The 21992-nt window shown below is 45.1% G+C and overlaps 1 protein-coding gene and 1 non-coding gene across 3 annotated transcripts in view; one reads left to right on the forward strand and one right to left on the reverse strand.

The window, feature by feature from the left end:
* The first annotated feature begins 3503 nt into the window (after nucleotides 1-3503).
* On the forward strand, nucleotides 3504-3610 carry Rnu6-613 (RNA, U6 small nuclear 613). Its single transcript, XR_015656833.1, has one exon. It is a non-coding gene; the product is annotated as a U6 spliceosomal RNA (small nuclear RNA).
* A 4729-nt stretch (nucleotides 3611-8339) lies between these two features.
* The window catches only part of Glis3 (GLIS family zinc finger 3), a 423182-nt gene continuing 409529 nt past the window's right edge, over nucleotides 8340-21992 (reverse strand). For both annotated transcript variants that reach the window (NM_001432483.1, NM_001432482.1), the window contains 2 exon segments: nucleotides 8340-12555; nucleotides 13264-13446. In NM_001432483.1, the coding sequence (NP_001419412.1) occupies nucleotides 12419-12555; nucleotides 13264-13446 (320 nt within the window). In that variant the 3' untranslated portion in view covers nucleotides 8340-12418.

A 21992-nucleotide genomic window follows, 5' to 3' on the forward strand; every position in this document is an offset into this window, starting at 1 on the left:
CAACTGAGGCTCCCTCCTCTCATAACATATATCATACAATTAGCCAGCCTAGGTCCCTCTTTTTTTTTTTTTTTTTTGGTTCTTTTTTTTGGAGCTGGGGACCGAACCCAGGGCCTTGCGCTTCCTAGGTAAGCGCTCTACCACTGAGCTAAATCCCCAGCCCCAGGTCCCTCTTTTTTGAGGGTACCCAACCCATGACTTAACTTTTATCTAACAGGCCCTACCTACTAAGGTTCCATTGTTTTCTAGCAGTGCCACAGTCTGGGGAGCAAGCCTTCAAGAACAGGCTCCCAACATGGAGTACCAAGTTTTCTTTTGCACAATGATGATGGCTTCCTTAAAACTCAATACTAGAACATAAAGGCATCATTGAGGATCAGAACCAGGCCTCTTGCATGTACCCATCATCCTTGTCTTCAAACAATGGGCCATGTGCAACCATGAAGACATTTTATTCACTGTGGCCAATCCACACCTATGGCATCCATCCTTGATATCATACCTAACCACTTCCTGGCAGGTCCTTGGGCCACAGAATGTGTATGCTGAGTACATTCACTCCGGAGAGGAAGGATTTGAGAATGAAGCCAGCTCTGGCCTGGGAAATAGCATAGGACCATTTGGACAGGGATTTCTCAGGACCCAGAGTGATTCCAGAAGGGAAAGGAAAATAGGTTTTCTATCCTTTTGACCATGTGAAGTCTCCCTATAAAGGGTGAAGTGGAAGATGGCCCTAGTGGAGCCCAGTGACACTCAGAAGGGACCTTTTTGCTATTCCTAAAGGTGCTGCCACACTGTTTCAATGGCACAATGGAGCTGAAGTGTGCCACAAGGTGAGGGGAGCCTTTGTGAGCTTTATAGGTGTCAGCCTTGCAGGACTGTGTGTCAGAGCACTCAGTCAGATCATTTCCCAAATACTTCTGAGCCTGGACATCAGAAGGATGTTCCTTATCAGCGTCTCCTCATAAGGGATCACTCCATTTAGGTTGTAGGATCTGTGACTTTAAGAGTTCAGCAACCCTTTAGAGAGCGTTTGATGAACTTACCTCATAGCAGGTGAGATGAACCAAGCCATCTGAAGAAGAAATGGGTTCATATCAGTGTAATATAAGAGCTACATGGGGCTGCAAAAATATAGAGGCAGCAGCCTGGCACCCAAGCTGGTACCCTTTCTAGATGCCTCCCAGATCCTGAAATCCCACGGACGGTGAGTGTGCCCACAAAGTGGGACAATAGAGAGAGGACAGGAGGAGCTGAGGTGGGAATAACCTCCAGTGTGTGCTGAGGGCTGGGGATGAGGCTCAGTGGCAAGCAGTCTACCTTTGGTTACACAGAGATCAGTTGAGTCTACGTGATGCTGCTTGAACTGTCCCTAGTTTTCCAGCTGCTCCTCAGCTCCTGCAGTACCCAGTTCTCTCCTTGCTGCCCTCCATCCTCTCAGTACCTAAAGATCCAGCACAAGCACAACAACGCTCCATTGTGTGGTCCGCCGGAACCATTCTTCCCATTGCTTCTTCAGCTTTGTGTCCTACTCTTCGGAAAGCCACGGGCCACTTACGGCAAACACTGTCCCCTATCAGGAGTGGCTACTGCTCTAGCCTGGACTCAACACCTGCCCACTCCCGAGTGGGAGATTTTCCAAAGAGCATCCCAAGAACACTGGCCAAACAAAGTGCTTTTACAATCTTACGGTCTGCTGGCATCCTGAGAAGTGCTCTGCCTATGCGACCATTGCATTTGAGTGACAAGATGCACATAACATCAATTTAGCACGTTCAGTACACAGTTCAGTAGGTACACATTCGTAACACTGTGCACCGTACATTATCCACCCACAGAACAGCTTTATTTTCTGAAATACAAATTCTGCACATATTGAGTTGTAGCTCTCCATTGCCCTCCCACCCTCATGCCTAGGAAGATCGTGCCAGGTGCCTCTCCTAACACATCTCCGCTGTGTCTGAATTCTTTCACTTAGTATAGCATCTCTGAGGTGAGATCATGGTTTAATGTGTATCCTAATATCCTTCCATTTTAAGGCTGCACGGTCTTCCATTTTATGTATATAACATGCTTCATTTATCCGTCTGTTGTTAGGTGTCTTAACTGATTTTACCTTTTGTTTCTTTTGAATAAAGCTACAATGAACATTAGTACAAATACAGTCAAGCACCACTAATGACAACGACGGGCTCTGGGAACTGAAGTTGGGGAATTCGTCCTTGTGGCAGCGTTTAACAGAGTGCATTTGCACAGACCTAGATGGTTAAGGTCAGTCACTCCACTGTCAGAGCAACAAGAGATGTATTGTCAAACTTAAAATAAGTACACAGCATCCGCTCTCAAATAATAGGAATATAGCAAATACATAAATAAACAAATCAGTCATTCATTATCAAGTATAATTTGTATTACCATAATATGTGCTTTGCTTTTATTTGATGGGTTTACTTACATTAGCATCACCACAAGCATTTGGGTTACTCTTGGTAACCCAATGGTCTCAACTGGCCCCAGCACACCAGGCAATAGGAGGCTGGGAGTGTCATTTGAACCTCCTGGGATGTCCTTTGGGCACGAGGCCCACCGTTGATCAGACAGACCATCCTATCATGACTGCATGACTGCATCGGAGTCTCTGATTTCAATCTTTTTGAATGACAAGTTGGACTCTTCAAAGGAAGCACTAGACTGTTTCCATAGTATTAACAAGCTGCTTTCTGGGTGTGTGGGTGTGTGGGTGTGTGGGGAGTTGCTTTCTTGGTTTATAAAATGTACTCTCCCTCGGAGAGTCTCAGTGCACATTTAATGTGGTGAAGGCTTTGAGTGGTCCTGAAGACAGGTCAAGGTGACCTTAACCTATCTTCTCCAAAGTAATTCCATAGTGACGCTGCTGTGTTTAGTGACTAGGAACCTGCCACCTGCTGCTGTTAGAGGGGCAGTGCCCTGAATCCTGCAGGCCTGTGTGGAAAGGGCTGTAGCTCTTGGCCAGCGGTCATGGAAGAATCACCCTGAGCAGAGAGGGAGCCATCTCCATGCCTTCGGTTAGTATGCTGGGTGACTTCACTTGCCAACTGGAGGGCTATTCACCCTTCAGGACTAGTTCCCACACCCCTACCTCTCAAAGCAATTCTGACTCCACCTCTTCCTTCTCTAGGCAGGGACTTGGGGCCCCTCTTCTGTGAGCTTTGCACGGTTTCTTAATTACCCAGCATCCACTGAGTCAAAGGCAATCAATGGTAGCTGGGTGCCCCTTCTTACTGGAATTTCCCCTCAGCTCTGCTCTATGCACTTGGTGCTTCTAAATTATGCATTTGACCTATTACTTGAAAGATTGCATTGCTATCTTTTTAGTGAATTTGCTTGTGTGGCGGAGGGCCACACTTTACCTGTGGAGGTCTGGTAGTAACCCTCCTCTTCTTTCTAGCATGTTCATCCAGGGCACTGACTGCAGCCATGAGTCATGCTGGTCCCATAAAAAAATGCATGTTAAAAAAACCCTGGTGCTCGCTTCGGCAGCATGTATACTAAAATCAGAATGATACAGAGAAGATGAGCATGGCCCCTGTGCAAGGTTGACACACAAATTTGTGAAGTGTTACATATGTTTTAAAAATTTTTTATTTAGATATATTTTTTACTTACATTTCAAATGGTATTTTCCCTTCCTGGTTTCCTATCCATAAGCCCCCATCCCTTCCCCTCTCCCTTCTCCATACAGGTATTGTCCCCATACATCCACCTACTGCCCCCCTCATATTCCTCTGCACTGGGGGTCCAACCTTGGCAGGACCAAGGGCTTCCCCTTCCACTAAGGCCCCAACAAGGCTATTCTCTGCTACCTATGCAGTTGGAGCCCTGGATCAGTCCATGTATAGTCTTTGGGTAGTGGTTTAGTCCCTGGAAGCTCTGGTTGGTTGGCATGTTGTTCAATGTCCTTCAACTCTTTTAATCCTTTCTCTAATTCCCCCCAAGGGGGTCCTGTTCTCAGTTCAGTGGTTTGCTGCTAGCATTGACCTCTGTATTAGACATGCTCTGGATGTGTCTCTCAGAAGAGATCTATATCTGGTCCCTTTCCTCATGCAATTTTTAGCTTCATCAATCTTATCTAGTTTTGGTAGCTGTATATATATGGGCCACATGTGGGGCAGGCTCTGAATGGCCATTCCTTGAGTTGCTGCTCTAAACTTTGCTTCCATATCCCCTCCTATGGATATTTTCCCCCTTTTAAGAAGGAGTGGGAGCATCTGCATTTTGGTCATCCTTCTTCTTGAGCTTCCTGTGGCCTGTGGATTGCATCTTGTGTAATTTGAGCTTTTTGGCTAATGTCCACTTATCAATGAGTGCATACCAAATGTGTTTTTCTGTGATTGAGTAACCTCACTCAGGATGATATTTTCTAGTTCATTCCATTTGCCTATGAATTTCATAAAGTCATTGTTTTTGATAGCTGAGTACTCCATTGTGTAGATGTACCACATTTTTTGAACCCATTCCTCTGATGAAGGGCATCTGGGTTCTTTCCAGCTTCTGGCTATTATAAATGAGGCTGCTATAAACATAGTGGAGCACGTGTCTTTGTTGTATGTTGGGGCATCTTTTGGGTATATGCCCAGGAGAGGTATAGCTGGGTCCTCAGGTAGTGGAATGTCCAATTATCTGAGGAACCTCCAGACTGATTTCCAGAATGGTTGTACCAGTCTGCAATCCCATCAACAATGGAGGAGTGTTCCTCTTTCTCCACATCCTTGCCAGCATCTGCTGTCACCTGAGTTTTTGATCTTAGCCATTCTGACTGGTGTGAGGTGGAATCTTAGGGTTGTTTTGATTTGCATTTCCCTGATGACTAAGGATGTTGAACATTTCTTTAGGTGCTTTTTGGTCATTCGATAATCCTCAGCTGAGGATGTTTTGTTTAGCTCTGTACCCCATTTTTAATAGGGCTATTTGGCTCTCTGGAGTCTAGCTTTGTTCCGTATTTTTAAGGATTGAAGGAGCTGAAGGGGTTTGCAACCCCATAAGAACAACAATACCAACCAACCAGAGAACCCAGGGACGAAACCACCATCCAAAGAGTATGCATGGACAGAACCATGGCTCCAGCTGCATATGTAGCAGAGGATGGCCTTGTTGGGTACCAATGGGAGGAGAAGCCCTTGGTCCTGCCAAGGCTGGACCCCCCAGCTTAGGGGAATGTCATGGCAGGGAGTCAGGAAGGGGTGGGTGGTTGGGTGGGGGAGCACCCTCATAGAAGCAGGGGGAGGGGAATGGGATGGAGGTTTATGGATGGGAAACTGGGAAAGAGGATAACATTTGAAATGTAAATTTAAAAAATATCCAATAAAGAAAAATAAAAAAAATCCTGGGTGGTACTTTCTATGGCTGAGTCTTATAATCTTTAGTTCTTTGAAGATGAGTCATGTCATTTTATTTTATATACAGTTGATATACAATAAATGTCGCATGTAAAAATGAATGAACACATTAATGACTGAGAGGAAATAACCCGTTTCCTGCATCAAAGAAGCCGACTGGCAGTTCTTTTAGGCTTTCTCTGATCACATTTCTCACTCAACAATAAAAGCTGAGCTATTTTGCCCCAAATACCCCAAATATTTTGCTCTCAACACCATATGATCCACAAACTCAAGCCCACGAAACTATCTGAAGCTAGCAGGAAGACCTGCTAATGAGGACTTAGTATTAACTAAGCAAATGACTCTGGATTTGAGAAAATCCAGTTTTGTAAAGTTCTGGTTTTGCCACAGGCTAGAGATACAAGGAGAAATGTCCACATTTGCCTGGGTAAATTTACTGCAAATTGTCAGTATGTTCTGGAATTAGGAAGCTAGGCATTATGGGAAAACAGAGGGCTTTGGGGCCAGAAGTGAGGGATAGGTGGTGGTGGTGGTGAGGAATTCATATGCGAGGTCTGTCTACCTGGAACTCCCCAGTGGTTAGTAATTCTCTGACTTTGCTACCATGGCTTTCTACTGCTGGAAGGGAGGGTCTTGTTCAGAGCATGCGCTCTACCACTGGGCTGCATCTCCCTCCCTCACAGGCACCTATTGCTCTTCCGCCTGCGGGTTTTGAGGCAGTTCCAGTTTCTCATAAGCACCGTGGCCTGAGTAAAATGAAGGAATCCATTACTTACAACATCCCAGCATCTCAGAGGGGAAAGGATGGCTATGGCTGCCAACATCCAGCAAATGTTTGGTTAGCTTGAAAAGAATGGGCACTCATTTCCCAGTTCTCACACAGTTCTGTACGCCCAGATTCTTTTATTAAAAATGTTAAATCCAGAGATCAAGTTGAAAGGCTCCCCGGCTCTCAGCGTTCATCTGTCTCCCAGGAGAGCAGAACCCGAGATCCAAACAAAGAAAAGCTCAATCAATAGAAGTCCTAGATTCCTTCTAGGAACAGGACCCTAGGTACCAGAGGACTAAGCTGCCGCATTCTTTGGATATTTATGGGACAGGCTGCAGATTCTCTCTCAGTTGAGGACACTGTGGCCCACAGGTCAAATCCTGCTACCTGCCTCCACCCCTCTCCTCCTCTCCCTCCCCTTCTGTTTCCCACTTTCACTCCCTCCCTCCCTTTTTTAGGTACAACGTGTGAATTATGAGTACTTAAAAAAAAAACCTTTGAAATGGTTGGACTCTTTTTCTTTAATGATGCCGTCTAAAAATGAGGGGGAAGTTTCAGATTTGCATCCAGCAATAAAGTTTCATAGGAAAGCAGCCACGCCTGTGCGCCTGGGCCTCGTCTCCAGTCGCTTTGAACTACGATGGTGGAGTAGGTGAGACAGACCAGGTAGCCCTCCACATATAAAATATACACCACCCAGCTCTTGGCAGAAGCAGGTTACAGACCCCAGGGGTAGGGGATGAAAGGCTTGGTGTTTGCTGATAGCTGAAGTAAAAACTGTAAAATATATATGCACAGTAAAATAATTATAAAGCCAACACCTGGGGACCCTAGCACTTGGGCAGAGAGATGAAGCACGGTCCCCAAGCAGCTCTGTGTCCCCAAAGCCCTTCCCAGAGTCACGAAATGTTTTCCTTGCTGTTCTTTGTAGCAGGCACTGCCACCTAAACTGTGTAATTGAAATAAGTTTTGTTCGCTTTAAAGCAGCTGTTCTGATAAAGTCGTCCTCAGCGGCCATTTTTGCATTTTTTTCTTCATCAAGTTTGGGAGGCTTCTGTGTGTGACTTTGATCCTGTCCCCACCTTTGTAGAGTGTCATTAAAAACATCATTCAGGCCAGGTTTATTAGTTCATTTCACTCTTCAGTGGGTAAGTTGGTCATTTCTAGTTTGGGACAATGTGAGTAATGTACTGTTATAGATATTTTGCATCCGAGACATCCTTGACTTCAGACTCTTGGCAGAGGAAGGTCATCACTGGGATACAGGACCTACGTACCCCCAACTCTCCCTCCTACTGCCAAACTGTCCTCTTGGGGGTTGGAACAAGTCCCATCCGCAGCAGCTGCTGTTTAGGGAAGCTGAGGCAACCCTTCATCCTGTCACGTGCTTGCTCTCTGACCTCAAGGGACCCAGCAAGGTACTCAGCCATTGTCTAGCTTCCTTAAAATCATCTTAAGTGGCGATTGAGTCAGCTCTGTACAAAGGCTTCTCTCGGAAAGAGCATTTCCTTTTAAGACAGCGTCTAACTATGTAGCCCAGGATGGCCCCAAACTCACAACCATGACTCTGCCTCCCAAGTGTTTGAACTGCAGGCAGGTGCTAATCCTCTCTGTTGACATGGTGACTCTAAGTTCCTGTGCTTGGCTACTAGGCTACTAGTGGGGGTCAAACCATACTGACCACCATCCCTGATGCAATGGGTATGGATCAGCGGTCCCCAACCTTCCTAAGGCTGCGAGCCTTTAACGCAGTTCCTCATGTTGTGGTGACCCCACCACCCATGACAGTACTTCATCGCTACTTCATAATGGCAATTCTGCTACCGTTATGAATCATAAGTGTCTGAGACACAGGATATTGCCCCAGAGGTTGAGGACTATGGTGTGGAGGCGGCACAGTGTAGCAAGGTCCTGGGTAGCCTCCTAAAAGCAGGGCACCAGGGCAGCAACCACTGTTCCCACAGGGCATCAGGGATTCTGCCGTGTCTTTCTCCAAAGGCTTTTATGAAAATGGACCTGAAAACCCGCCGCTCCCACCGCAACCACGCAGAAAGCCCTGCACCTGGGGTAGCAAGCGCCAGAGGCATTACTGGCGCGTGATGTGGCGCTGCACTGAGCGCGCACAAATAAGCCCCCAGTCCTCGCACACATTTATCCAGTTTGTGAAGTGGATTAATAGAATAACCAATAAAACATGTATAAAAGCTTTAATTAAATGTGATGAAATAAAACTTCATGTTTTATTTATGGGCACTCCCAACATGTAAAGGATTCGGGGAGACATTCATTTTTACTGCCATTTCGTCCTCATATCTATAATTAAATCCAGGCTTCAGTTCTGGCCCAGAGCGATGCGGCATTTTAAAGCTGGCCTTGGACACCCCCTCCCATTTGCTTTTAATTATAATCACCATCCCCAATCCAGAGGAGGCTGGTGACAGAACAGTAAGACAAACAAACAAACAACGCTGGTTACCATTGTTTTAAACCAGCGCCGAAGGAGCGCTTCAGGCGGGAGGGGCAGGCTCTAGTTCCAGTTTTATTCTTTGCCAAGTACACAATCCCTTCATTTTACTTTTGACATTAAAAAAAAAAGGACTTCATGAAACAAGACAAAATAACTTATGATTATATGAAACATAACTGTGACAAATCGTAAAACTATACATATTAATAGAAAAAAGTGTACCTAATTCCTTAAAAGATTTACGACAATAAGCACCACATGTGCCCCTACAGTCAAACCGGCCCCGTATCCAGTATGATCGATGCAGCTCGTTTCTCTACATGAGTGTATATAACAATGTACGAGGGCCTACGTGATTTATAGAAAACAGATTTCCGCTCTCCCCTCCCCCCAAAGTGCTCTATGTCAGCAACATTACAGAGGACGCTCCTCTGTCTGTACACAATAAATCTCTTCATTTTAACACGCGCCATTTTCTCCAATGAGTTTGGTTTTCTCTGTCTCTGTTACTCTATCCACGGCAATAACAACATTGATCTAAACAGTCAGATCAAATCAAACACCAAATAATAAAACTGAACATTGTCAATACTTCCAGGCAATAAAGGGGACGGGATGGGGGCACGAGTTCTGGGACAGGGAGACAGGTTAGCCCTGTTCTAAGCGTGCATGAGTACATTTAGCAGATGGTCACTTGAGGACACTGAATGTGACCAACACTCTTGTCAGGAGACTTTCTGCTGTGGTCAACCAAATACCTTGTTTTTCACTTAAGAATCACCTGGGCCATGTGGTGGAGACCCATGTAAGGGACCATATCTCACTTGGCCAGGGAACGCTTAAACAGTATTTAAGGGCTGATCATAGGGTACATTACAAGTGACACTTTGAAGCAATCCCTTTAGGGAATTATGACGATGGATGAAGTCATACTGACCCTTTTTTATGGAATAAAACAATTAACTTTGTGTTGTGTGTGTTTTCAGGAGCTCTGGTTCTTACTGTTGTGTGTGTTTTTGTTTTTAAAACAGAATGACAGTTTGCATTTGGATGTTTATGAAGATGGCTACCCCTGAGGACTAAGAGGGCGAGGAATGGCAGGGAATAATTCTGTTTTCAATGTTTTAAAACACAGACGGAACTTCATGTGAAGGCCAACGCAAGCGAAGAACGCGCTTCAAGCTGAGGGGACATTCTGGAGCCTAAGGACAGCCAGCTTGCACAATCTGAAGGACCCAGTATGTGTCATGACTCTACCCCAGAGCAGTGGCTATTCAGAAATATATTAAGAGGGTCTTTGAGGGGTTGCACAGGGCCTAGCTCCACTCACTTTCTGACAGCAAGAACATCCCTCTGGAGCTGGATCTGGGGCTGGCCTAGAGATCTGACCTAGTAAGAAGGCCCCGATGACATCAGGTTCTCTGTGGATCCCTCCTACCTAGGTGACCCAGGAAAGGCAATGTCACTTGGAAAGCTACCATGAGTCCAGAGCCTGGCTCCCAGGTCTCATGTCTCCACTGCAGGGAGAGAAGTCATGCATGGCCTGTGGCCCCATTCCTTGCTATGCCATCCATAAGCCAGAGTAGAGAGGACTGGCTGTAAGAACCATGGTGCCTCTCCCGTTCCTTCCTCATCATCTGTACGGAATGTGGTGGGAGTGCCTTGTAAAAGCTTCAGGGTTTAAGAATGGATAGACTCCTCCCTCAAGAGTGTGGTCTCTTTCCTTTCTAGAGTGTGACAAAGGTCAAATGAGGGTTGCTATCGAATAAGCCAGTGTCAGAGTACGTGTGACCAAGTGTGACAACACACAAGCTCTAGAAGGGTGGTAGTTTCTAGCAGCCTAAGAGCTCACCTGCAGAGGAAGCTCAATACAGGGGCTCCTTCCTCAAATCTCAGACTAACAAAGAGAATCTGAAGTCTTTTGACTTAGATGCTTGCCTAAGTTTCCTCAAGAACATGGCCTCTTCAGTAACTCCAGGCCAACCAATGTGCTGCAAAAAAACCAAACCAAACCAAAAAACACCAAAAAGGGAAAGAACTCCCCTCTTGGGTTCTTTATCTGCCCCATTCAATGCCACCTTGGAATGAAGCAGGGCATGAGGTGGAGCCCTTCTGATTTGGGGCCAGGCTCACAGGACTGTCTATGAGGAAACAAGCAGTTGCAAGACCCACATCTGACACCGAGCTGTTTAACTGTCTCATTGAAAGTGATAATGAGCCCAGTTTCAGGAAGAATTTTGTTTTAGTACTATTTAAAACATTTTTAAAGAGAAAAAAAAATCTAAAATGTGTGTGAACCAGAATGTTGGAACTGACCAGGTCCTTCCACCCCCCCGAGTCTGGCCTATTTGTGTATCCTTCTCCTTAGGACACAGGGCCTTTTGAAGTGTTTTTCTAAAAATGTCACTAGAAAATTATGTCTTACTTAGGCTTATCACAGTTTTATGCTCTGTGAAAAAAATGCCAGGCCTTCGAAGCAGAGTTCCAAAACACTGCCTGCCTTCTTTGAACCTTCCCAGGAGTTGGTAGCATTTGGTGGGTCGTCAGCGTGTCTGACCACAGTCAGGAAAAAGGGAGCGAGGATGTATAAATGGAGCAGAGCAGTGTAGAAGACAGGCTGATGACTGGATCACCTTAGGGAAGTGGGCAAAAGCACAAGGAATGACCAACAAAAAGAGGTGCCCTGAGTTTGGCTTTCTGAACAAGCACACATGTGACTCAGCGTGTCCTACTGTTGTCCCAGGCAGAGCAATGGAGCAAAGGCCGTGCATGATCCCTTCAAATGAAAAGGCTTCCAAGTAGAACCACTGAGCAATCATACATGAGAGGGGGTTTTTCTTCAGACAAGGTTTTACTATCTACCCCTGACTGGACTGGAACTTACTGTGTAGGCCAGGCTAGCTTCAACTCAGAGTACCTTCTACATGCTGGTATTACAGATGCATGCCCCTATACCCAGCATATGAGGATTCTTGCAATAATCCTGGAGGCAGGCGTGTGTGTGTGTGTGTGGGTGGGTGTGTGGGTGTGCGTGCGCGCGCGAACTATTCTGTTTCCCTCAGATAACCTTTACTGAACCGTAAAGCTAGGCCACCAAGAGCTGCATCTGTGGTAAAAATACATGTAGCCAGAGGTGATTAAACTGGTAATAACGTCTATCAAAAGAATAAACCTTTAAATATTTTTCCTTTAAAAGTAGATGTAAATAGCAAGTCTTTAAAGTTCAAAAACAAAGAAGGTTACAGAATATAAAACCTTATTTTGCCATTGGAGAAGCCACTGAGAAGCAACTAGTTAGCACAGGCTATGTAAGACAAATAGTAAAGCCAGAGTTTGAGAGAGTCCGAGGCACACCGGGTGTTGGACATGGATTTCCCCCTCCGTGGTTCATGGCTGTGCATCAGTCTCATGAGAAAACACGGGCAAGGCAGCACATTTTGCCTCTGGTACCTAGGCTGTCTTCTCCTCTGAGAGTCTTTAGCAAGGGGCATCCCATTCATGCATATTCATTGGTGTCTTTTGAGAGCTGGAAGTAACAGGCATCCTTAAAAGTGAGACTCTAGATTCCCTTTGAAAAGAAATTCCTGCTGGTCACCTGGCCCAGCAAACTGAGGGAAGTTGGTAGAGATGCGAGCATTTCTGAAAAGCCAGGTCTGACCGTCCAGTCCTGCCTTCCATAGTCCTAGTGACCCTACTGGCTCTATGGATTTGGTTGACGTTCTTCACACGGCTTGCGAGAGTATGAAAATAAGAGGTGACAAGTCACTTAAAGGTCCCAAATGTGCAGGAGAAGCCTGGGAGCTTTCAGCCTTCGGTATACACAGAGGAGAGCTGGCTAGGACAGCGGTCCACAGCGCTGAGCTGCAAGAACGTGGGATCTTCGGGGCCACTGCGAAGAGATTCACCAAAGAGGCTCGAGGAAGCTGAAGGCAAATCGTACACTGGAAGAGAAAGAACACAGACAGTGAGTTCCGCACTCTGCATCCTCCGCGGCTAGCCGGCAAGGTGCTGCTGGGAGCTAGAGAGGAACTGTGGCTCGGTTCTTCTAGGTGTGTCCTTAGGGAACAAAATGGGAGAAGAGGCTAGCTTGCATGGAGTGGGCTAAAGTGTGCCTTAACACAAAATAGGCCTTTCGCAGAAGAAAAAGTGTTTCAGGGAGAGAATGGGATTCACAGACAGTAAAGAATATTCCCGAAGAGGGAAACAGAGCAAAGGCAAAAAGAAAGGAAGACAGGTGAGATCAGAGAGTGAGTTTACACCAGGGTAAGGGTAAATATAGGGAAGATATGTGTAGGCAGCGTGGAGACCCTGACTAGGAAAAGTCATGTGAGCCTCGATGTCCCATCTGTGCGGTTGATGAGACTGCACACCATTAAGATATTGTAGCAAGAAAGTGGCACAATTCATCACGTGGGCTAGCAAGCAGTACCAGAAGAAGGCACACTGGGAGGCTTATGGGAGGAACTGTGGCAGCCTAAGGGAGAACTGATGCCCCCTGAGCAGACTGGGAAAAGGTGAGAGTCAGGGAGCAAGGTACAGATGGGAGGCAGGCATCTCAGGGGCAGTTCGAGTGGATTCCATATGGTCCCTGCCAGACCCAGGAAAAGCAGCCAGCCCCTCATCTTGTTGGTTATGGCACAGACACCCACCTGTGATGCCTGAGTGTGTTGAGAGGGCTCTGTGGAAAACATCAAAACCAGCTTGACCCATGGACGTGGGGACCAGACAGTCCTCAAAGGAAGGCACCATACTGCAGGAGCTGCTGGATGGCACCGATCTTTGGGAATCAGGGTAATTCGGGGGGCAGAATGTCTGCAACTGGCCATAGAATCCTGAAAATATAAACGTGGCGATGAGCTATTTAAGGGCAGAAACCATCCCTACCCAGAGAGTATGCCAAAGCTAAACAATTTGTCAAAATGTCCTTGCACTTTGGAGCACATGAGAAGTCTTCTAAGTGTGTGTTTGGACGGGCTGCATTCAAGGCTTGCCGGCTTGTGACTATTTTCAAAAGAAATGCTCGCATCTTCATCCCTCCCACTGGGATGTACACGCATCTTAACTTCCTCTTCTTGCATTTCAGTCCATCCTGGTGTTTGACACAGCCCCCTAGAATGCCCTCAGTCATGCCCGGCACAAATACAAAGCCCAGCATAGACCGATCTATCCACCTTTCCAGCACTTTAATCTCCTCGTGGTTCTAAATAGGTTCATAGCCTGCCACAGCTATATGTACTGGAACCCACTTCACTATTACTGCTGCTGCTCCTTGCAGAGAAAAGGGAAACCTTCTGGAAGGGAATAAATAATACGACACTAAATGAGGAGAGACATCCCAATGCTGAAGACCCCACCAACCCTCTGATAACCGTGCTGCATCTCCCTTCGTCTGCTCTGGGTGTCAGTGATGCTTTTCCTGCATCCCCACCTGCTCCTTGTCTATAATTCTCTACGTCCTCCCCAAGTCTGTCCCTTTCCCTTCTCTCTCTTGGCTCCACGACAGTGTGCATCAATGGATTATTTCCTGAGCGTGTAATATGCTTTTGAAAATGTAGTAATGCAATCTTCGTTCCACACTCCGCTGACGGGGAGTTGAGGTTCTGCTGATTTCCAAAGCTGTTTACCATTGTGCTTCTCAGCTGTGAAGGTGAATGTCATTGTCTGCACGGGGCTATTGCGCACACTGACTGAATCCCCAGATAAGGAAGTTCGTTGGTGATGTTTTAAAGTGCTTCAGAAATGTCAGTCATTATTGACATTATGATTCTGTTTTTAAAGAAGACAAGGGGATTGGTAGAGGAAATGCCTTACGGTTTGTTCTGGAGATACTACCTAATATAGAACATAGAACCACTTCACATGACTTTGGAAACCTGGTGTCTTCCACCATTAGAGGCATCTTTTCTTACAACTGGAAAGATTTGGTTGAGACCTTCTCAGTGGGGAAAGGTGGTGCTCCCTGGTTCTTAGCCCACTTCAAACCATGGGAACTGGGTACATGTGCCCTGGTATAGACACACTCTTCTCTGTTCATCTGGAACCTTAAGCTACCATGGTTTACCTTGGCCAACTCTATGGCTGTTGTAAAGATTACTTAAAATATGCTCAACTGTCATCCAGTAAGACACAGACCTCATCCTCTTGGAGCTTATGATATAAGACAGAGACAACACACTAAAGTACAGCCCTTTATACGTGTACATTTTATATAGAATCCATAGAAAATATTAACAAGAGGTTTGGGGGAAGGTAATTCATCACAGCTTAGACTAAGGCTGTGTCTATGGAAATTTCGCATCAAAGCACAGAGGAACATAGGTAGTGGCTGCTGTTTTTGACTCCCTGTGGCTTTTACATGTTGTTAAATGAGATAGGCAGAGACCCAAACAGATCATTCTTAAGCAACTGACAGAAGTAAAGGAAGTCAATCTTTAAGCTAACCAAGAAACGGACATTAAAACAACAGTAACATTTCACAGTCTATGCATTCTACTGGCAAAGACTTCTCCTTGGGGCTAAAGTGAGGCTGGAGAAGGAAGCACTCTGCTTAATTTTGTAGACATTAAGAAAAGAAGATTTCATTTTCCAGATCCTCAAGCAAGTGCCTGACTATCTTCAACTAGAAGGAAGTATACCCATGGATTTTTACCTCTTTGACAGAGAAGTAATCCTGAAAGACTTTGCTGAAGTACATATTTTGTCAAGATTGTCATTACAGTATGAATGATGAGAACACCAGAGGCCAAATGTCCAAGCATCAGAGAAGGGGAGAGCACAGAACACTGTATTACCCTGGTACTCACCAAGCATCCTAACGATACCGGCATCGTCTCTTTTTGAAGGCGAGACACAAAAGGAAGATCTGCTTGTGAAGTCTAAGGACAGGCTAGAGATAGCAAAACATTTTATCTTTGGTTTTCTTTTTGTTCTACTTCTGGCAAGATGTGAATGATGGTGAAAACTGCCTGGGTTCAAATCCTCACAGAAATAGATACCAAATGCATAGTCTTAATCTCTGTGTCTTAACCTGTAAAGTAAGTTAGTGGTAGTGACGTCACACTGAAGTATAAAAGTTGCAGAAGTTAACATTTATATAACATCCAATTATGTTCTCTATAGTTTAATAATATAATTTTATATGTACTTGAAAAATAGATAAAATTTCAAGTGCAATCACTTTGCCATGAAAATACAGTTCTCAAACAAGATAAATTTGGTTATAGAGTTAAATTTTGAAAAAGGCAAGGTGTCCTTCAACCAACAAATGTAAGAATGGATGTAACCACAGGCAGTAAATGCTAGTAGGGAATTAAGACTGAATTATTGTAATTTTAAAAGCATATCATGCACTGAAGAAAATGGAACATTATGGGCTCGTAGGTTCCCAGACATTTCATGAAGTAACATGTACCATGATGTCTTTGTTCCCCTCAGTGGGACCCCGAACAACAAGTCTAAGAGGTTTGAAAGAACCAGAAATTGAATCTGTCAGCCTGGGTCATCCCTTTGACAGATCTTGACTCTGGGTCCCTCTAGTCAGGCACATGAAAAAGCACCACGGGTACATCAAGAAGAAATAATTACCATGGCCTATTGGAATGTAATGTCTCCTTACTGAGCACAACAGACATTTACTATCTATAGCTCCATACTAGTTCTGTTCAAATTTGTCACCCATAAATCCCCTTGTATCACTCCTTAGTGTAACATTACCCTTCCATGAAGAGAAGGCATTTTTCACTGAACTCCCACAGCTCTCCAAACAGAAACATCAATCATTCAGGTGCATCGACAGAGACACTCACTGGCCTTTTACGAAAACTAATTCATTCTTTTTTCCTATCTTCCTTCCTGTCTCTGAGAGGGAGCAGAAATGTCATGTGCTTCAATCTGTATTCTGATATTGTGATGTGTATAAGTTTAAAAGGTTTGTGATACAGCAAAATATAGCCAGTGATAATAGCCCGTAGGATTCTGGGCTTTATCTTCCACTTGGGACCTAAGGAAGGAGCGAGCAAAGAAGACTATGATTCCTGCCTGGGGACCGTGATCGACTTGAGAACCCATCAAAACCCAGAATGTCCCTACCAGCATGTTTAACTACTTTAATAGGTGACCCAGGAAAGGAGGTGCCCCTTCATTAACCGCGGCTCACTCCCCTCAGGTAGCCAGAACAGAGACATCAAATACACTGCTGTGGGGGGCTGTGGTCAGTCAACTCAGTTCTCTTCCCGGTGCTACATCCATAAAAGTAACAAGTTAAAGAGAACAGTTCCATTAGGATCTTTGTCACGGTCCGAACCTAGAGACGGCCCAGCTCATTTTCCAACGAATGCTCCCTGTATTCCAGTTGGATGGGTTTCCAACAGCAAATTTGGAAAGCACCCGCCTTCTCAGACCCAAAGCAAAACCAGGCAAGATTTCAACACGTTGAGAGTATAAAACCTAGGAGTGATGGCAAGGTCAGCCAATCTGTCAGTCAGTCAGCCAGTCAGTAATGCTCATCAAGTGCTGGGTCAGGTACTGGAGGAGAGACCAAAGGAATAGAAGACAGCAGCTGTCCTTGAGGACCACAAACAGAGCTGGAACAGAGACACACAAACCAACCTAAGCTGGTAAGGGACACTAGCTGTCACAGGTACAAACGCCACCTCTCCCTTTCACAAGTCACTTCACTTCCATGAATGGGAGGGGCAGATGTAGAATTCGTCTCCTTTTACCTAAATTGAAGCTCCTAAAAGGTCAAGGAGGCTCATTCCTCACCTTAGTCTCAATTTTGGCAAGTTTATTTTTCTTTTTAATTGTAGTAAGATTTGGGGCTAATTCTAACAGTGTAGGCTGGCATAAACAATGAATAAAAGAAATTACCTTTATTTACATAGTTGACAAGTGGCCAGATATATGCCTTTATAACTGTGATTACACGCACACACACACACACACACACACACACACACACACACACGAGTGAGTTAGAGGTATGGGGGCATATATATACACACACACACACATGTATATGTATATATGTATATTTATATATATGTGATATATGTGTGTGTGTATATACATGTATATGTATATATGTATATTTATATATGTGTATATATACACATACATACATATCATAATGAAATAAATTAATTTGCAAGATGGCTAAAATTAATTACATTTTTTATATATTATGACTTATTTTATTGCCTGTGAATTTCTTCATGCATCACTACAATCCATGCTAAAAGCCTTCTTCTGTACTTTGTCATGGAGGGTCCCACGGAGGAAGGGATTTCTAGGGCAGTGCTGCCTACCAGGACTTTCCTTTGGGGATGGCACTGTTTGTCTGCACTGCCTAACACCGTAGTTACATGCGGTTATCAAGCTCTGTACTGAATTTTAATGAACTCACACTTAAACAGTCACACATGGTTCACAGTACTACACAAGGCAGAGTAACTCTAGAACAATCCAGATTCCCAGGCTTAACCAGCAATGTTCCCAATTAAATTCTTGAAAAGAAAGAAAGAAAAAACTAAAGCCAGAGTCATCTAAGGGTTGAAATAAAAACCAGATAAATTATATTAGTCTCTTGGCCTTCAAGACAGTAAGTATATTAGACTGTTACACCTAGCTGTTTCTTACACATTTCTCACTTCAGGCTTGTGGGAAGGAACCAAAGCACAAACACACGAGTAAGTAAGAGATAGTCACTCCACTCCCTCTCCTCAGGAAGCAAAGTACTGCTATAGGCTAAACGACCAGGGTGCTCACCCTTTCTGTGGAGACCCTTTCCATTCTGTACAGCAAGAGCAGCAGAGGGCAGCTTGTGTGCAGTATACTCTGGACTCACCCGCCATGCACACAGGAGTGGCAACACCACAGGTAGGTATCAAGTCTTTGAACCACGTGATGATGAAGCAGCTATAGAAAAGGCCCCACCTTGCTATGCACACGTGTGGACTGTGCACTCTTTATCCACACGTGTGCATAGCAAGGTGGGGCCTTCTCTATAGCTACCTCACCATCACGTGGTTCAAAGACTTGATACCTACTTGTGGTGCTGCCACTCCTGTGTGCATGGGGGTTGAGTCCAGAGTATACTACTCATAGACTATAATTTTGTGGATTACTTTAGGTAGTGCCGAATTTTTGCCCTTAGTTATATGAAGGGATATGGATGAAGCCAAGTGATAGGCTGTGGGAGGAGTCCTATCAGCATACACAGAGGAAATAGATTTTCCTTCGCACCTGCGATTTATTTTTCTCCAGTACTCCAAGGGCTCTTTGTAGACTGCCCTGGAGATCTTTGACCTTCTGCCCTTGAGAAGTATTCAAATATCTCCCTACCAGCCAAGTCCCAGGAGAGGAAAGGGATTAACCTAAGCACAAAACTTTGCTGTCAATCTAAAACTGCCTTGAGAAACAGTTTCAAAAAATGATACATGCATGCATTTCTATTATCATCTCTACTTCACACACTTTCCTCCAAACAAAACAAAACCATGTTCCATGAAGACAGGGACCTCATCCAACTTGTCACTGTTCACAGAACAATTCTAAAACAACCACCGTATAGTGGTCTCTCAATGAACTTTTGTGTGGCAGGACATCTGTGTTACTTTAACCATGGAGTGATGGACAGAGTTCTACCATCCATTTCTCCTAAAATCACTTAGTAGACACTTGGCGGCCCTCCCCTCTGCATGTGAGGAAGCCTCATCTCTGTGGATGCCTTAACTACTGTGCGGTCTTCAGTTTCACTCAGCATTGGGCTACAAGAGTGAGATAGAACAGAGGAGGGGTTGCTGTACCCAGAGATGTCGAGCATGGGAAAGACAAAAAAAGGCCACCGAAAGTGAAGGAGTCCCGCTGAAACAGCCCTCTCTGCACTCTGGAGATGAGGGCCAACCTTCAGTCAAGCGGGTCCTACTCAAGTTAAAGCTCATGGTCACTAATAGCAGACTGGGAGTCTGCACATGCGTCCACGGTAAAAACACATTCTAGCTACTTTTCTGTTTGTGTGGTAAACAAAAACAACATGGAGAAGGAAGGGAGTATTTCTTCTTCCTCTCCCAGGTACTTCATCACTGAGGAAATCAGGGCTGGACATCAAGGTAGGGACTGAAGTAGAGACCACATAGGACCTCTGCTTGCTTGCCTGCTCTCTCTGGCTTGCTTGTCTACCTTCCTTTATATATACCCCAGGGCCAGTGACCCAGGGATAGCACTGCCCACAGTGGACTATCCATTAGCAATCAATGAAGAAAATTCGCCACTGGTCATTCTGATGCAGGGAATTCCTCAATTGAGTTTCCTCTTCCCAGGTGTCTCAAGTTTTTGTCAGGTTGACAATAACTAGCTCAGAAAATACTCTCTCTGAAAATAGACATTTTAATGGAAAACAAGAGAAAGGGTGGGAGAACAAGACAGACAGACAGAGGGTCCACATCACAGCTCTAATTCTCTTAGAAGTGAGACCTTCCTCCTTTGAATCCCCTTACATTACAGAGGCCAATGCAAAGAGAGGATTAATAGGCAAGCAGCCCGTAAACCACCATCGGTTTATAGACTGGAGGCAAAGCGTTATCATACTGATTCTACACACTCCAGACAGCTTTGCTCAGACAGCTGCCTGGGGGACTACACATTTGCTCTTTGCCAGATACCTTAATGTCAAGACACTCTAAAGAGCCCTAGCTAAAACAAATGGCAGGGCAGCAGAAGACAGCTTAAGACTTTCTAACTGGTATTCTGTTCACTTGATACCAGGGGAATGAAAGAGGAAACTCATCCAACTATACTAGTATGTCTAAAGAGCCAGACATTTGGAATTATTTACTAGTCTAGCCTTACCTTAATGCAAATCAGCGACTGAACTAAAACAGGCATTACACAACTGTCTACTAAGTCCAGGGCTCTTGTGGCAGTTCCTACACACAGAAATTTCCAGAGAATAGTTTGCTTAGTGCTATACCATCCACTTGATTCAGAGCCAAGCACCGACCTAGGGGTTTTACACAGGCAATCTTCATACTGACCACAGTGTTTCAAATAAGTCGTATTGTCCCTAGCTTACTAAGAAAGAAACAGCCACGTTAGAATAATTTATGCCGACCTTCAGCATCACCAAGTTTCAGAACCAAGAGTCTAATCTTGGTCTATTTGCTGATGTAGTTCATGAAAAATGCTGGCACCAGAGCACAGACCATGTCTGCCCATGGTTGTCAGTCTCTTTCTCCTAAGGCCCATAAACACTGCTGACTTAGTGGTACCCAGACCTTCAGCAGTACAAGAGAAGGAAGAATGAAGGTTTAATTAATTTTTGTTTCTCTCTTTGCACAAAGGCCATTCTAGCTCTCTATAGCACTTGGGCCATGCTGCATGCATGGAGCCTCTCAGGACAGAAAGCAAGAAAGAAGATGGAAACTGTCAGGCACAGACGAACCCTTCTGCCTTGGCTGGGAGGCATAGTAAGGGAACCCCTGAAGAATGAGGCCGGAGCGTCTCAGAGTGGATGCTATAAGTACTAAGCTCCACCTAGGCATAATTCACATGTTCCTGGGTGCTGAGAAGACCCAGCAAAGCAGGGCTGCTAGGTAAAGACCTGGAAACCAGCACTTAGGCATCTCACACATTTAGAAAGCTCTAAGACCACCACGAAATGAGTTTTCAAAACATTTGAGATCACAGTAGTCTCAAGGGCCCGGATTCCACTTGAAATGGGAAAAGGGAATTCTTCAGCGGGGCATCGTCTCTCCTTGAGCCAGACCATGTTTTCTGTTGGACCTGGGGTCAGAGAGTGACCTTGAATTACATCACCAGCAGGCATCAGTCAGAGGATTTGCCTGGCTCCTTCCTCCAGTGCCTTCTGCGAGTTAGTTTTGGACACAGTGAAAGTATGGGATCTTATTAGAATGAGGCAGAGTCTTCTTCCGACTGCTGTCTCCAGAATAATCCTGTGACTTAGATTCCTATCCTCGCGCCGCAAACACAGCCCTGAATTACACCTGCTATACTAACAAGATGACTTATTTCTCTGAATCCCAATCTGTGGTTACAAAATCTCCAGCACTCCAATCTAAGAGTAAATGGAATCTTGGCTCAGGGTAAAGAGCACAGAAAACTGTCTCTGTGTGTCTTGGGTGAGCGAGCAACAGTCCTTCTGAAACCTCACTAATGTCCCTGGATCCCAGGATCCTTCTCATCTTCTTCTACTGGCCACCAGAGAATTTGACTCTGTGTACTCTCAAAACCCATGGACACCGACTGCCAGTGTGCATGACCCAACTTGACATCTACCATCCCTGATCCACCTTTTGTTCTGAGTCAACATCTTCCCACTGCCACTTTGGGGAGTCATCTCTGATGACAGCATTCAGTTGAC

This window comes from Rattus norvegicus, chromosome 1 (assembly GCF_021556685.1).
Source record: "Rattus norvegicus strain SHRSP/BbbUtx chromosome 1, alternate assembly SHRSP_T2T, whole genome shotgun sequence".
Classification (NCBI taxonomy): Eukaryota; Metazoa; Chordata; class Mammalia; order Rodentia; family Muridae; genus Rattus; species Rattus norvegicus.